Source organism: Pocillopora verrucosa, chromosome 7 (genome assembly GCF_036669915.1).
Source record: "Pocillopora verrucosa isolate sample1 chromosome 7, ASM3666991v2, whole genome shotgun sequence".
Lineage (NCBI taxonomy): Eukaryota > Metazoa > Cnidaria > Anthozoa > Scleractinia > Pocilloporidae > Pocillopora > Pocillopora verrucosa.
This window is the reverse complement of record NC_089318.1, coordinates 4,347,687-4,360,372: the sequence shown is the minus strand read 5'-3', so window position 1 is coordinate 4,360,372 and position 12,686 is coordinate 4,347,687. Positions and strand designations below refer to the sequence as shown.

Below are 12,686 nucleotides of genomic sequence, written 5' to 3'. Positions count from 1 at the left end.
TAGCTGGTCCGAAAGCGCAAACTAATCAAATAAGACATCATTTTCACTGATCAACTTTTAATGCATCACCAAAAACAACAATAGAATCACAATCTTCATTGGCAAACATCGCGAAAAATGACTTCTTTCAAATCAAAAATGCGCCAAAGAAGCTGTGGTAGGTATACATGTAGGCAATCCCTACACGATTTGTAGCTGCAGTGATGACGTCACCAGCCTTCAGGTAGAAGACGCCTCCAGTCGAAAAAGTGAAACTAGATTTTCGTAGGGTCTGAGGAGGCTGTACCATGACGACCACTTTGTTATTAACCAAGAGAGAAATCCTGACTGGTTTGCCTCTGTGGCCACGGTAGTAGATCTGCTCGTAGATGTAGTACCGTCCTGAGATGGGCACGGTGAGTTTTCCATCTCGGTATTTCATACCACCTGCGAGATGACTGTACGGTGCACTTAAGGTCCAGTCCTTTATCACTGCAATCGAAAACGGAATATGTCAATAAGTTACAAAAACAAAAAATCCGCAGGTGCATGATATCAAAATTGAGAAACGAGTCTCCTGAGTCCGCCCTCTGCCCCTCTCCCTCCCTATAACTATTTTCAAACATTGACCCGAATATACAAATCCTCCAATAGTTATCTGACCTTTGCGAGCAGCATAGGACTTATTAGGAGGATACTGCAATTCCGTACAATTTATCAAGTTACACTTACTGTGTTTTGATATCGTCGAAAAACCCTTTTAAACTTAAAAAACTGATTATAAGCTATCGATTCTTGAAATAGATAAGGCCCGTTATTTACTCGAGGTCTAACCCAAACCACGGTTTTACGCAATCCGTAGGCTTCAGGCTTTCTCTGTAAGAGGTTTGATTAATGCAACAATTGTCCTTCCATTGTTTTCTCTTTGTCTTCTCGACGCTATTTACAAAAAAAGGTTCCGCTAGATTGAGAATTGTTTAGGACGTGAATTTGTTAAACAACAGCTAAACTTTGTGCAAATAGTCAGACCAAAGAGTTTTAAACCGTATACAAACCTGCTTTACACAAAAGTCAACTAGTCCTTATTCATTTCCCCCTTGATATCCAGCTATCTCATAGAATAAAATGTATATACCTTTATTTACTTGATAGGTTACATCCCTTTTGTTGGCACCTTCAAGGTGTGCGGATGGTTTTGTTGGATCCTATGAAAACAAGAGAATTAATATGAGGCGATGTAAAACAACGATTAAAAGTTACACGCTGCAAAATGGTCACATTTTCTTGCAAATACTTTGGTCACAATATTTAAGGCAGTGATTGGATACATGAAGAACTCCAATTAACCCCCAGATTGAGATTTTCAAATTTGGTAAGCAGGCTATTAAACTTTCAAGTTTAAAAGCATTCAAATAAAAGGTCATGATCATATATGTTAGTTCTCCGCAAGCAAGAAATAGAAACTTTCCCCGTAATCGAGGCTAGAAAAAAATTAGAATACCGTTCCACATTAAGGTATCACGTACGATCCTCAAACAGTTTAAAAAAATATCTGTTACCTGCAAAGGACATTTGCAAGAAGCGGCTCCACTATCTCCCTTATCTCCTTTTGACCCAGGGTCCCCCTTGTCTCCTTTTTCGCCCTTACCAGCCTGTGATGTATTAGACAATAGAAAACACAAACCGTGTTTCCTTAATGTTAACGGCTGACTTAAGGACAAACAAAATTAACCATACTAAACTACAAAAGTGCATCAACATAACTTGAAGATCTAAAATATGTTATGGCTTGTAGGTCTTAAGAAATTAAGCCTAAATATCTCAGATAAAATCCGTTTTAATCCTCTCCATCTTTCATAATCCTCTTCCCCTTTTGGCTGATCCTAATCTCTTTTAAAAAGGTTCATTCATACTGGGAAACGAGTATCTCAAGACGTCTTTGACCAGTTTATACAAAGGACTACCACGGCTACTGAGGACAAAGACTCTTGCGAAAGCGCATTCAAAGACGTCGCTATGATTACATTTTGACAAAAACCTAGCGTTGAAGACAAAAATTCCACGCAAAGTAATACAGCAAATCTTTCGTAAAAATGATTTTTTTGTCTTTTAAAGTTCTTTTGTGAAGTACTTACTATGGAACATTAAAAATGGTTCTACCTTTGTCCCATCTCCTCCGTGAACATTGATGTTAATAGGATTTCCAGGTATAGCACATTTCCCCTGAAGAATAATACAATGCAATAAAAAACCGTGAAAATCATTCTGTCTGTTATTGCTTTGAAAGTATAAAACAAATGGAAGGTTAGTCAAACAGTTGATCTACTGTGGAAGCTGAAGTGAGTTATTCCATATAGGAACTGTTGGATGCAGAACTAATCCGTAACGTATGATGACTTTTATAGCCTTTTTAGCCTTTAAAAAGAGCAATGCCATGATTGCTGAATTACTAGTGTGTTTTTTTAACTGATAGAAGTTTTCTCACTTGATTTCCAATGTCTATCCCTGCATCGCAAATGTAAAATTCGGCGCAGACTAAAGTAGCGAATATTAACAAGTACTTCATGTTAGGACAATCAGCAGGGGAAATCGTCACTCTATGAAAACCGAACACAGACTCAATGCAATGAAACGAGTTAGTAAGTTATGATACAGAGATCGCACGTAAAATCATGAACGTTATTTGCTAAAAAAAATTACTCCTTCTTTTGTCTTGAACCTTAAGATGAGCGTAAGTTTATCAACTTGTCTGTCATTTATTATAACAAGGCTATATTTAACTTTCATCGTGATATTTTCACGAGCGCGCTCTGTTCGTAAGCCCGGTTCCAAAAAAAATATTTTACGTTTTAAAATATGTAAAAAAACACCAGAAGGTAATGCTGTAATGCCATCTTGGTCACAAAAATGTTCAAAATTCGATTTTCTTGAGCTATACGACAAAACACTGTCACTCGCACGCGCGAAAATCATTTACGTCACTTGCTATATCGTGAAGCTTACAAATTAAACAACGTCTGAGCGCGCGTCACGCCAGTTCGGTTTTCTTCGTGAAACTCTCATTTTTACCTCATCTTTTTCCTTTTATCTTGCATATAAGCTTTTATTTTGTACAATCTGAATCGTCACAATTTCTCGAATTCCAAGGATCAAGCTCCAAGATTTGATATGAGTGAACAGTGTCAAAATTTCCACATATAGCGCCAATGGTAGTCATATCAAGGATCCTAACGATCTCACGAATAAAACCTATTAGGTCACTCCAATTTTGTACACCTACTGAAGCTCAACAAAAAAAAATGAATCAAAACTTTAAAGCTGGGAACAGTTCAGATATTTTCAGGGCAGTGGTACCATGGAATTTTGGATTATTGCTTACATGCTTTGTTTTGACGGATAATCTTAAGTTGAGCCTGTTACAGACTCTTCGAATTATGGCTACTTTATCTAATGGAATACCAATATCAAATAGTATTAGATTTCTCTTTGCTCAATTCTTATTCTCCGTAAACTGCTCGTGGGAATTTGTCGTCAAAGCGGTTTTTTTCATTCCCACGAAATCTGCATGAACCATCGCCATCGGAAGACAAGGCTTCATGAATCGACTGAATTCGTCTATCCCTCTCGCTCATAGCATATTCTATGAAAAGGAAATTTAAAGTGAGTCAAGAGCAGATTAGACTGATTGTTTTAGCAAATGCTCACTCAATAGGATTTCCGTAAGCCGCTTTTATCTGTCGAGACATCTAAGGTAGAGATGTCATTCCAGAACAAAAGTGATATCAAACAAAACATAACGAAATTAATATGTGTTCTTTCGTTCCTCTTAGAGCAAAAAAAAAGTTATTTCGTCAATTTTCGGTATGTGAAGTGACGTTATAATAACTTATCAGATAACAGCAATAAGTAGTCAATTAGACACGCGAAAAAATACCATAATACTGCAACATCCACAAATGCAACATGGATGCCGAACGACAGGTTGTCTTTTTAAACTTTTGTCCGGCAAACAAAAATTTCTTCTTGTAGTGAATGTTTACTCTTTTTTCTTGGGGATGAAATACACGGTTATTTGTTCTCATAACCGAATTCCGAGTGGAATAAACAAAAAAATCCTCTAATTTGGGGTTGCAAGAAAATTTGATAATGTTTAAATTTTTTTCTTCTACTTGTAGAGTTTGCAGTCATTTGCATACTATCAGTGTTTATTTGTTTCGTGCCGCGTCATAAACCAAGCAGGAAATTTTTGCAGGGTCCTTATTCTTTAGCTTGACGAATTTTTCGCCGATTTCTTGAATTCTTTTGGTGGTATTTTGAGGAAGAATATTAGCCGGAAAAAATCAAAGCTTTAGATACAACTGACACAATACGAATTGCAACATCAGTTCATCTCACGATTTCCGCCATTGCATACAGCGAAAATATAGCTTTTGGGTAAATAAATGAAGAAAATCCTTTTCGGTAGTCTATGGCTATTTTTTCTCTTTTTTGGGATGAAGGTGGGTTTATATCGATGACCACAAAACCCCAATGGTAAATCAAACGGACTCAACTTTGCACTGGACAATTATTTCTTTCAAGCTCTAAATTGTAGTTTCAAACTTTATTTTTAAGAGCAAAGCAGTTTTATCTTTAAGTAACTCTCAGTACGATTTTGGAAGGAAGGAAACTTCGAATCAAAAGCAATCTTGAATTTTCAATGTAGGAATAAAATTCCAATAGTCGAAAACGCGAAGAGATAACCACAAAATTACGTGTCTGAGTGTTTCCACTGATTTACTCACTATCGCGAAAGTCTGCACCAGACTCCTTCAAAAGCACATCTTCTCCTGACCTCTCGGAGTATTACGTCCAGCTTCAAAAGACCTCGATTTCAGATTTAGCTTTGCTAATTTTTTTAATCAAAATATAAACAAACAAATTTTGCTGTGAGAAAATGAAAAGCGTATTTAGTCGTCTAACCAATGGCGCGCGAGCGGAATGATGGAAGATGTAAAATTTGTGCTCACGTGCCATCAGTCAAATTGCGCACAAATCAACTTTATCCCCTTTAAGTGAATCTTCACCAGGATTTATGTTGGGTCGTTTTAAAAAGATTTTTGAAATGCTGCTTCTAACGTAAATTCAATCTAAAAATCTAAAACGTTCCTGTCAGCTAATTAATGTCCAATACAGTCATCACAATTTGAAAGTTTGTCACTTACAGACAAGACATCATCGCTTCCTGTTAACCCTTTAGCTCCCAGAAATGATCAACATGAATCTTCTCCCTATAATATCCTTACATTATCCAGCAAATAGGTAATGAGAATATTCAAACTTAAACAGTTAGAAGTTGTTATCTTGATCTAACACCAAATTCTCATTACTACGTTACAAAAAAATGTGCTGCAACTTGAGGGAGAATTAATAATTTGATCTTGGAATTTTAAGGGTTAAGACCACACAACGGAAATCACTGAAGGCACTTACCGAATTACCAAGCTGTTTTTTTGCTTTAATTAAGCCTTAAAATTTCTTAATTTTTCATTGTTACCCGTTTCGAAAACTCGATCGGAAATGAATCTGCCCTTTAAGCCATGTCAGGTTAATTTTACTGGCCATTTCTATTTGGTGTTCTTCTGGTATTTACTGTTTATATATGGTGTAGGTGACTTTTAAAGCATTGAAATGAAAGTAACCTTTACTGATATGCATTGTAACGTAATAAGTGTTGCATATGCCGTAATAACACCGAGGTGTATCGTAGAACAAAGCACGTTTAGTTCTCTTTACACCGACACGTTCTCCTTATTTTCTCGTGAAAGCTTTATCATTCCTGGTTTCACAAGCAAATGAAAGTACAGCACAAGTTAGTTTTTTCAGATCATGGATATTGATTACAGTTGACATTAAAAGAAATTGGTTGCCTTGAATTGTTTGAGGAAGGTTTTTTTCATGGCACATAATAACAAGAGCATCAAAAACAAAAAGTTATTGGTAAAATAATAAATATGTTTCTTTTAATGAGAAAGATAATTTTTCCATCGTCAGTTAAAGTAAATATGCAGAATAATCCAAACATTTAAAGCTGGCAAGCTTTCTACTCACAATCAGTGTATGCACTAATGACTGAAAGCTACATAAGAATCTGTTAATTAATGTTTTCTGAGCAGTAAATTCTAATTGTATCTCATTTCACAGTCCTGCAGTTCATTTACATACAGTTGCAATAGCATTTCTTGCAACAGTTTCTTCAAGAATTTGCATTTACAGTTTCTTGGAGACTTATCCATTACCCACTTATCTTCCTACCAGTTTGCACACTAAGGGGGAAGGAGGGAGGTGTCCTGGTTCCAGACCTGGCCAGGTCATTGTGTCTCTCCACCAGGGGGTATAAATGAGTACAACCCAACTGTTAAGATAACCTGAAGAAAGGCTTTGGGGAGGTGCAGGGAAATATGTAATAGAATGGCAAGAGCATCCATGTTTTTTTTTAAAATCCCACTCAATCAGGGCAAATTAACAAAGACAATAAAAAATTTATCCCAAGATTTTTTTCCATTTTTACAAACATTAATTCATAAATATGTGAATACTTTAAACCTTAACACCAGTATCCACATTCTCAACACTCTTCTCTTACATTTCTTTTGGTACTCACAACAAGAATTTGTGTAACAATCAAAGCTTCTTAAGCTGGTGATCATTTCCTATATTCTCATGATCTTAATGAATGATGCAGCAGTATCACTGCAAAGAGAAATTAGATGATGATCACTCACTGGGTTTAAAGGGTTAAATTAACTCCAAACTAGCTAAAGTAAATATAGCCTATAATACATAACCAATGGCTTGTGCTTTGTACAAGATTGATGAATAAAATATAAAGAATAACATTAATAACATGTTCATTATAAATTAAGGTGTAACATCCATCAAGTTTTACTTGACCTCTTTTTCCTGCTGGGTTTAAAATAATATTCTTTTCTTAGAGACTCAGCAAACAGCAAACACCTGGAATATTTCAGAGAGTTGTGTATGAAAAATACATCACATCATGACTAACTGCACTGAAGATCAGGTAAAGAAAGCAAACTATATAACAAAACACTTGCATTTTGTATTTCAATGGTGTGTGACCATGCCCTCATAATAAGCATTTCAGCACAAGCATTCCATCACTCATGATATCAGGCCTTGAGCTAAGCAAAAGATCTGCAAGGGGCTTAGTACTGAAAATGTTATGCCAGATCCCCAGCTTAACTCTCCCAACTTGTCTCAAATCTCCCTACAAACAGAGAAATGTGATATAATAATGATGGCCTATTCACACACTTGTATCTTATATCTTCCTAATTTCTTCTTTAAACAAAACATTCTCAAAATATTTCTGGTGTTCACAGTTTTCTGAGCTTGAGATTAAGCTTCTAAGATGTTTGATAACAGTACTGTAGCTGTTATTGTATTGTACAAGCTTGCGATCCATCCCCCATGTTGCCTGATGCCTTAGCAAAGCATATTGCCTGCAGCCACTCCTGTTGTTCCTGTTCGCTGTCAGCTGAAAAAAAGTAGACACGTCTTCCTCCGCTGGGCTTTATTCTAAAGGCAAACTGTTTTTTGTCAATGTTGCAATCTGACATCTCACATCCCTCCAATAGAACTACTTTCTCTTGATTCTACAAATGATAACAATAGTAAATTATAATTAAAAGAGCGAGATGCACCTCATGTTTAAGTTAACTTGTTTTAACATCATGCCTGTCAGGTTTATAAAATCAAAAACTTACTTACATTTGCTTCCACAGAGGCAAACAAATACCTCCTACTACCCAAGTCTGAGGTCCGTATTGTATGTTACGGGCCCCGTTTTTCCTCTCGGATTTATGGCCCAAGCACAAAGTGCACAAGTCACAAATCCAAGGGGAAAAAATGAGGTTCTACAACTTACCGTATACAGCCCAGGAAAACAAGATAATTGAGATATTTATTATATTTCATTACTATATTTTCTGTTCTTTTTACAGAGCAAATATACTCTACTTGGGTGAGCGGAAACCTCAGGTGGCAATCTCAAGTACTTTAATTTACAAATCTTAAAAAATCAGGAGACACAAGTTACTCTCAAGATGAAATTAAAGATAAGCCTAAATTCAAATAAATTACAGGAATATGAAAATATATGTATTGTACTTCAATCTTAATCCATTAGCTATCGTCCAAAGCCTGCAGAAAAGTCCTGGAGTACGAAGGACCGTGATCTATGATCGTCTAAAGAAATTTGTTGAAATTCACGAATGTACTCGTATAAACAACAGACTTAAGGTCAGTCCTTCATTCTAAAGACGCTACGTTGATTCCAAACTGCAGAACTAGAGATATTTTATCCAAAATAACTTTTATCAAATTTCACTACATCAGTCATACTTCATAGCTCGTGCATGACCGTCACATTTTCAAGTCGATAACAAGTTGACGCTAAACTTTGAACTCAAGCTTACCTCTGCTGTTAAGCCATAAGTTAGTTCATTTTTCCTTAAACAGCACCACCGCTTGTCCCAGCGTTTGGAAAGACGACTCCGTTTAGATAACCACCCCTGCTTATTGATGGTTTCACTCACAGAACTTCCTTCACTTTGTTTATCGACATTTTGAGCGCTTTCCGCCATGTTTGTTTGGTACATTTGCGAAGCACCATGGGTATCCTGAGTAAAAACAAAATGGCGGGTACTTGACACTTCGCGCTCACCTTCTTCTGACTTTAATTTTTAAGTGTTTTGGGCCTGCATGAAAAACCAACAGCGTGAATTGAACGGCTTAAGCATACATGGCCAAAGCCTGAAAGTTTCTTTCAAAGGAGATGGTGTTTTGACGTCATCGATTGAGATAGAACGTTCAAGACAGACACCGTCGGGAGCTTTTTTCCTTATTTTCTTTCTCTCTAGCATCGTTGGAACTGTCGCTCTTCCTCAGGTAATAAAAAGGACCAATGTACTCTCTATTATTTTTAGTACATTTCCATACACTACCCAGCTGTTTTAAGATAGCTTCTCGTACCAAAGCGGTGTTCTCTTAACCCTTTCACTCCCAAGATCTAATTAGTAATTCTCCTTACTATCCGCCATACAATTCTTCTGATGTAAGTTCAGAGAATTTGTTATTGGATCAACTAATAATCCCATAATTGATATTCTTCTCTATTCTCATCACCTGCCTGCTTGATATTGTATTGATATTGTAAGGAGAAATTCTGTCTTGGTCACTTGTGGGAGTGAAAGGGTTAAAAGCACCGCCGGCAGGAGTTCTCACCCACCTCTTGTTACGTTACTAGGCAAGATAGAGGAACAACAGTCTTTTCCTAAAATAAAATCTTACGTTTACCTTAAAACTGGACAATAAGTAAACACAAGGCAAATACTCTGAATAGCTCATAAGAGCTATCAAGCTCCCTTTGCTGACAAAGAGTGAGATACTGCGGGCATCACCAACGGGTGGGGTGGGGGAGGGAGAATTGTAAAAAAAATGAAGTAGGTCAGTGGAAAATTTTCACTGGTAGAAACTGTGTGAAGGAAGTCCAAAGGGAACAAGGAGTAATTATATTTGGAAGGAAGATTAATTTTTTTAAATAAAGGAGCAGTGTGCTTACTCAAGATCAACAACAACAAAAAAACCTTGGAGATTTTATTTTGCAGAAGGTGTAGAGAAAAAAAAAATTGAGGCACCAAATTTCTGCTAACCTTAAGAGGAGGTGTTGGTCAAAAATGGAATGTTCATCTAGCAATACACTGTTATTACTGATTAAAAATCAGCTCATGTCTGTATGTTTTCATTTCTCTCCTGTCTCTTGTCTCCTGTCCCTTTCTAGGTCCCAACTTCCTAGATGGTGTTTATGTCAGTCATTTACTGCCTTTTATTTTTTCAATCATTACAGGAACTTCTGTCATTAACCAGCTTAGTAGTTTGGACTTTTGTGGTGGTTGCCATTGTTCTTTTGAAATTATATTGCTGGGATATTCATAAAGGTGAGATAGGAAAGGTACTGACTGCTTCTAGGTCTTACAGTTAGTGTTCTCATAAAACAGTAATTGTAGGTCAAGACACTGAATAATTTAATTTTTGGTGTGAAATTGGTTGCCAAAATGTTTCCTCTTGGCTATGGCAACCAAGTGGTCTATTTAGCTGGAGATAATTCTGGTCTCCATAAAATGAAGTGACTACCCCCCTGGGTGGGATGCCATTTTATCGCAAGGTTACCCCCCTCTAGCATTTCAACAGGCTTCCTTGACAATACACTGTTACCCATTTATGCTAATGAGTGAAGAGAGGTACAGCACAGTAACCCAGCAAGGTTGCAAACCCAGACCCCTTAATCTGGAGTCAGTCCAGTACACTAAATATAAAGCCACAGCCTCTCCTACATGGAGTGCTGCTCGGACTGTGAAAGGATCAGGTCAGACTATAAGCCACAGGACCAATTAACAGCTCATTAGCGTGAAGAAAGTAGGAGTAGGATTAGGCACCTCTCAAACCCCCTCGTTCAAGGTCTATCCTATGTTATCTCCAACCCAGCATTTCATCATTCACAGTTTGCTGGTAACCTATATTACTCAAGGGGGGGAGGGGAAGGAGGGAGAAAGGACCTGCAGATGAACTTGCCTATATAACCATAAAAAACCTCATGAATTTATCTTGCAGTTCCTTGGGCATGCCAGAAGGAATTGGGGACACATGAGTCCTTATTTTGACTAAACTTGTTTGATCAAGGTGTCAAAAGACTGCACCTGTTCCTTTTCATTTTTCCAAAAAAAAAAATTGACCAATCGCCATATGTCTTGATCTCACACTTGGTCAATGATGAGCAATATTTCAACCACTCTATTCTTTTCGTAGAGTCTGTTCTAATTGTCAAAGATCTTGGAATTCAGTACACCAAATCATGTGTCCTTGGGCTACAGACAAGTGAATTTATTGAACATCATAAAATTGTGGATGTGCTTATCAATGAAGTCATAACTATGGTATGTCTTGTGCCTGATAAATGCAACACTAATTGTTGCAGTCTTGCCAGGAATTAATGCAAAGGATTGTTTTTAGAGTGTATCTACTGACACCAAGGCTGTGCAGGAAACCAATCATAGCTTTATTTAAACAATAGCCTCCACTTGACACAAATGTATGCTCAGATATTTGTCCACCCATCAGCATGGGCTGTCTGACAAGCAACCCCATTGTTCTAAGACTTTTTCAAGATGGAATTTTAATGTTGTTTTAAGTAAAATTCCCTTATTGTTATACTTCAATCCATGAACACACCACCAGCATGTGCAATGAGATTATGAAGCACACTTGGAAAAACCTTCCTCTAAAATTTGATTGTACAAGATTTTTCAGATCAATATCAGTATGTGGGCAACTGCCCCCTCCCTTAACCCAACATTAACCTTAACTTGTTGTCAATTGACTGTTGTTGAGTTAGGGGAGGGGTAGGTGGGCAGTTGCCCAGATACTGATATTGATCCAATTTTTCTACTTTTGTTTTAAAATATTTTGATTCATCTGGAGGCAAAATCGTCTGTTAACACACCTCCAAGTACTATCAACATACCTTCACTACTGAGATTATTTCAATTACTGCTAACACTAGGATACATTTCATAGCATTTTTTATTAATTTGAGGGAAGATGATGTTTTTGATTGATTGCCTTCCAGCACCAAGTCGTATGTTACTTAACATTGCTCATTTCTGAAGGAAAACAGAATCAACCAAGAAGAAAGCATGAACTGCTCCCATTATTCATGGTAATTTTTCAGTCGAATAATTTTTAAAGATCAAATTTTGTTTACCTGAAATTACCTCATTTAGGTTTCAAGTGTTTTCATTCAACTGGATAATTCATGACCCTTTTACTCCACATAACATTTAAGGAATAATCAGTTAAGGAATAATCACATTTTTGTGTTGGTTAGTTATCATTCTCAATTCTTCTTCTTATTCCAGGCTACAGTACCAAATCTAGTTACAATCAAATCAATTTATCATGGCATGCAGAAGATACTTGGGACATGATGGATGAATTAAAGATTTAATCCTCTAGACACTTGCTACCTTTTTCACCCATTTTTTAACTCCCAAGAATTGATCATTGTCAATTCTCCCTAGAATCTAGCTGCTACACAGTTATTTCTTGTGAATGAATGAATTTGGTGTTAAATCAAGAAAATAACCTCTATCTGATAAGTTTGAGCACTCTCATTACCCTTTTGCTGGATAATAGATGAATGTTATAGGAAGACGTTACATGTTTTAAAATCACTTCTGGGAGTTAAAGGGAGAATGCATGACAAATTAAGTTGCCTTGCCATAATTGAATTGTTGATGTAAATGTTTGTGGAAGTAATCAGGAACTTTTGATTCTGGTAAACTTTCTCTGAGGGAGACAATCCCTCATGGAGTCAATGTGATATATACTTTACTCTGTAAATATCAACTGCTCATCACAGAAACTTGCTTATAAGTCTAGTAAAATTTGTCATTTATTAACTTTTTTGTCAGAATTTATACATAAAGTTAATTTCAGCACTAACTAGGTGAAGAAATTATTAGCCTCAGTTATTGTGTTAAAAGTCATCATACCAGAAATAGAATTTTCCTGTAAGATCTGCTAGTTGGTTTTCACAACATTGCGATGAGACAGAAATCAACTGTACTGTAGTGATGCTTTTATTT

The 12,686-nt window shown here is 36.6% G+C and overlaps 3 protein-coding genes across 3 annotated transcripts; 1 reads left to right on the top strand and 2 right to left on the bottom strand.

Annotated features, from left to right (window-relative positions):
• Positions 1 to 56: 56 nt before the first annotated feature.
• LOC131789142 (complement C1q subcomponent subunit B-like) lies at positions 57 to 2,594 on the bottom strand. The gene is made up of 5 exons (XM_059106214.2): positions 2,465 to 2,594; positions 2,140 to 2,202; positions 1,539 to 1,631; positions 1,115 to 1,184; positions 57 to 471 (listed from the first exon to the last, which is right to left on the bottom strand). The coding sequence occupies exons 1-5, from the start codon at positions 2,543 to 2,545 to the stop codon at positions 128 to 130; spliced, it is 651 nt and encodes a 216-aa protein (XP_058962197.2). The 5' UTR covers positions 2,546 to 2,594; the 3' UTR covers positions 57 to 127.
• Positions 2,595 to 5,964: 3,370 nt separating this feature from the next.
• On the bottom strand, positions 5,965 to 8,653 carry LOC131789092 (uncharacterized). Its single transcript, XM_059106166.2, has 2 exons — positions 8,460 to 8,653; positions 5,965 to 7,637 (listed from the first exon to the last, which is right to left on the bottom strand). Exons 1-2 carry the CDS (start codon positions 8,640 to 8,642, stop codon positions 7,419 to 7,421), a joined length of 402 nt encoding a protein of 133 aa, XP_058962149.1. The 5' UTR covers positions 8,643 to 8,653; the 3' UTR covers positions 5,965 to 7,418.
• Positions 8,650 to 12,397, top strand: LOC131789091 (phosphatidylinositol N-acetylglucosaminyltransferase subunit H-like). The gene is made up of 5 exons (XM_059106165.2): positions 8,650 to 8,931; positions 9,890 to 9,980; positions 10,849 to 10,976; positions 11,669 to 11,758; positions 11,958 to 12,397. Exons 1-5 carry the CDS (start codon positions 8,746 to 8,748, stop codon positions 12,024 to 12,026), a joined length of 564 nt encoding a protein of 187 aa, XP_058962148.2. The 5' UTR covers positions 8,650 to 8,745; the 3' UTR covers positions 12,027 to 12,397.
• The last annotated feature ends 289 nt before the right edge of the window (positions 12,398 to 12,686 follow it).

Bases quoted from the DNA above. Each gene is read 5' to 3' on its own strand.
- LOC131789142 (XM_059106214.2), bottom strand. From the start codon at position 2,545: ATGAAGTACTTGTTAATATTCGCTACTTTAGTCTGCGCCGAATTTTAC. The intron at 1,632-2,139 runs GTAGAACCATTT...AATACATCACAG, and splicing joins ACGGAGGAGATGGGACAAAG to GCTGGTAAGGGCGAAAAAGG. The intron at 472-1,114 runs GTATATACATTT...TTTCGATTGCAG, and splicing joins AACCTATCAAGTAAATAAAG to TGATAAAGGACTGGACCTTA.
- LOC131789092 (XM_059106166.2), bottom strand. From the start codon at position 8,642: ATGTACCAAACAAACATGGCGGAAAGCGCTCAAAATGTCGATAAACAA. The intron at 7,638-8,459 runs GTAAGCTTGAGT...TATCATTTGTAG, and splicing joins CTTATGGCTTAACAGCAGAG to AATCAAGAGAAAGTAGTTCT.
- LOC131789091 (XM_059106165.2), top strand. From the start codon at position 8,746: ATGAAAAACCAACAGCGTGAATTGAACGGCTTAAGCATACATGGCCAA. The intron at 9,981-10,848 runs GTGAGATAGGAA...TTCTTTTCGTAG, and splicing joins TTGCTGGGATATTCATAAAG to AGTCTGTTCTAATTGTCAAA. The intron at 10,977-11,668 runs GTATGTCTTGTG...ATTGCCTTCCAG, and splicing joins TCAATGAAGTCATAACTATG to CACCAAGTCGTATGTTACTT.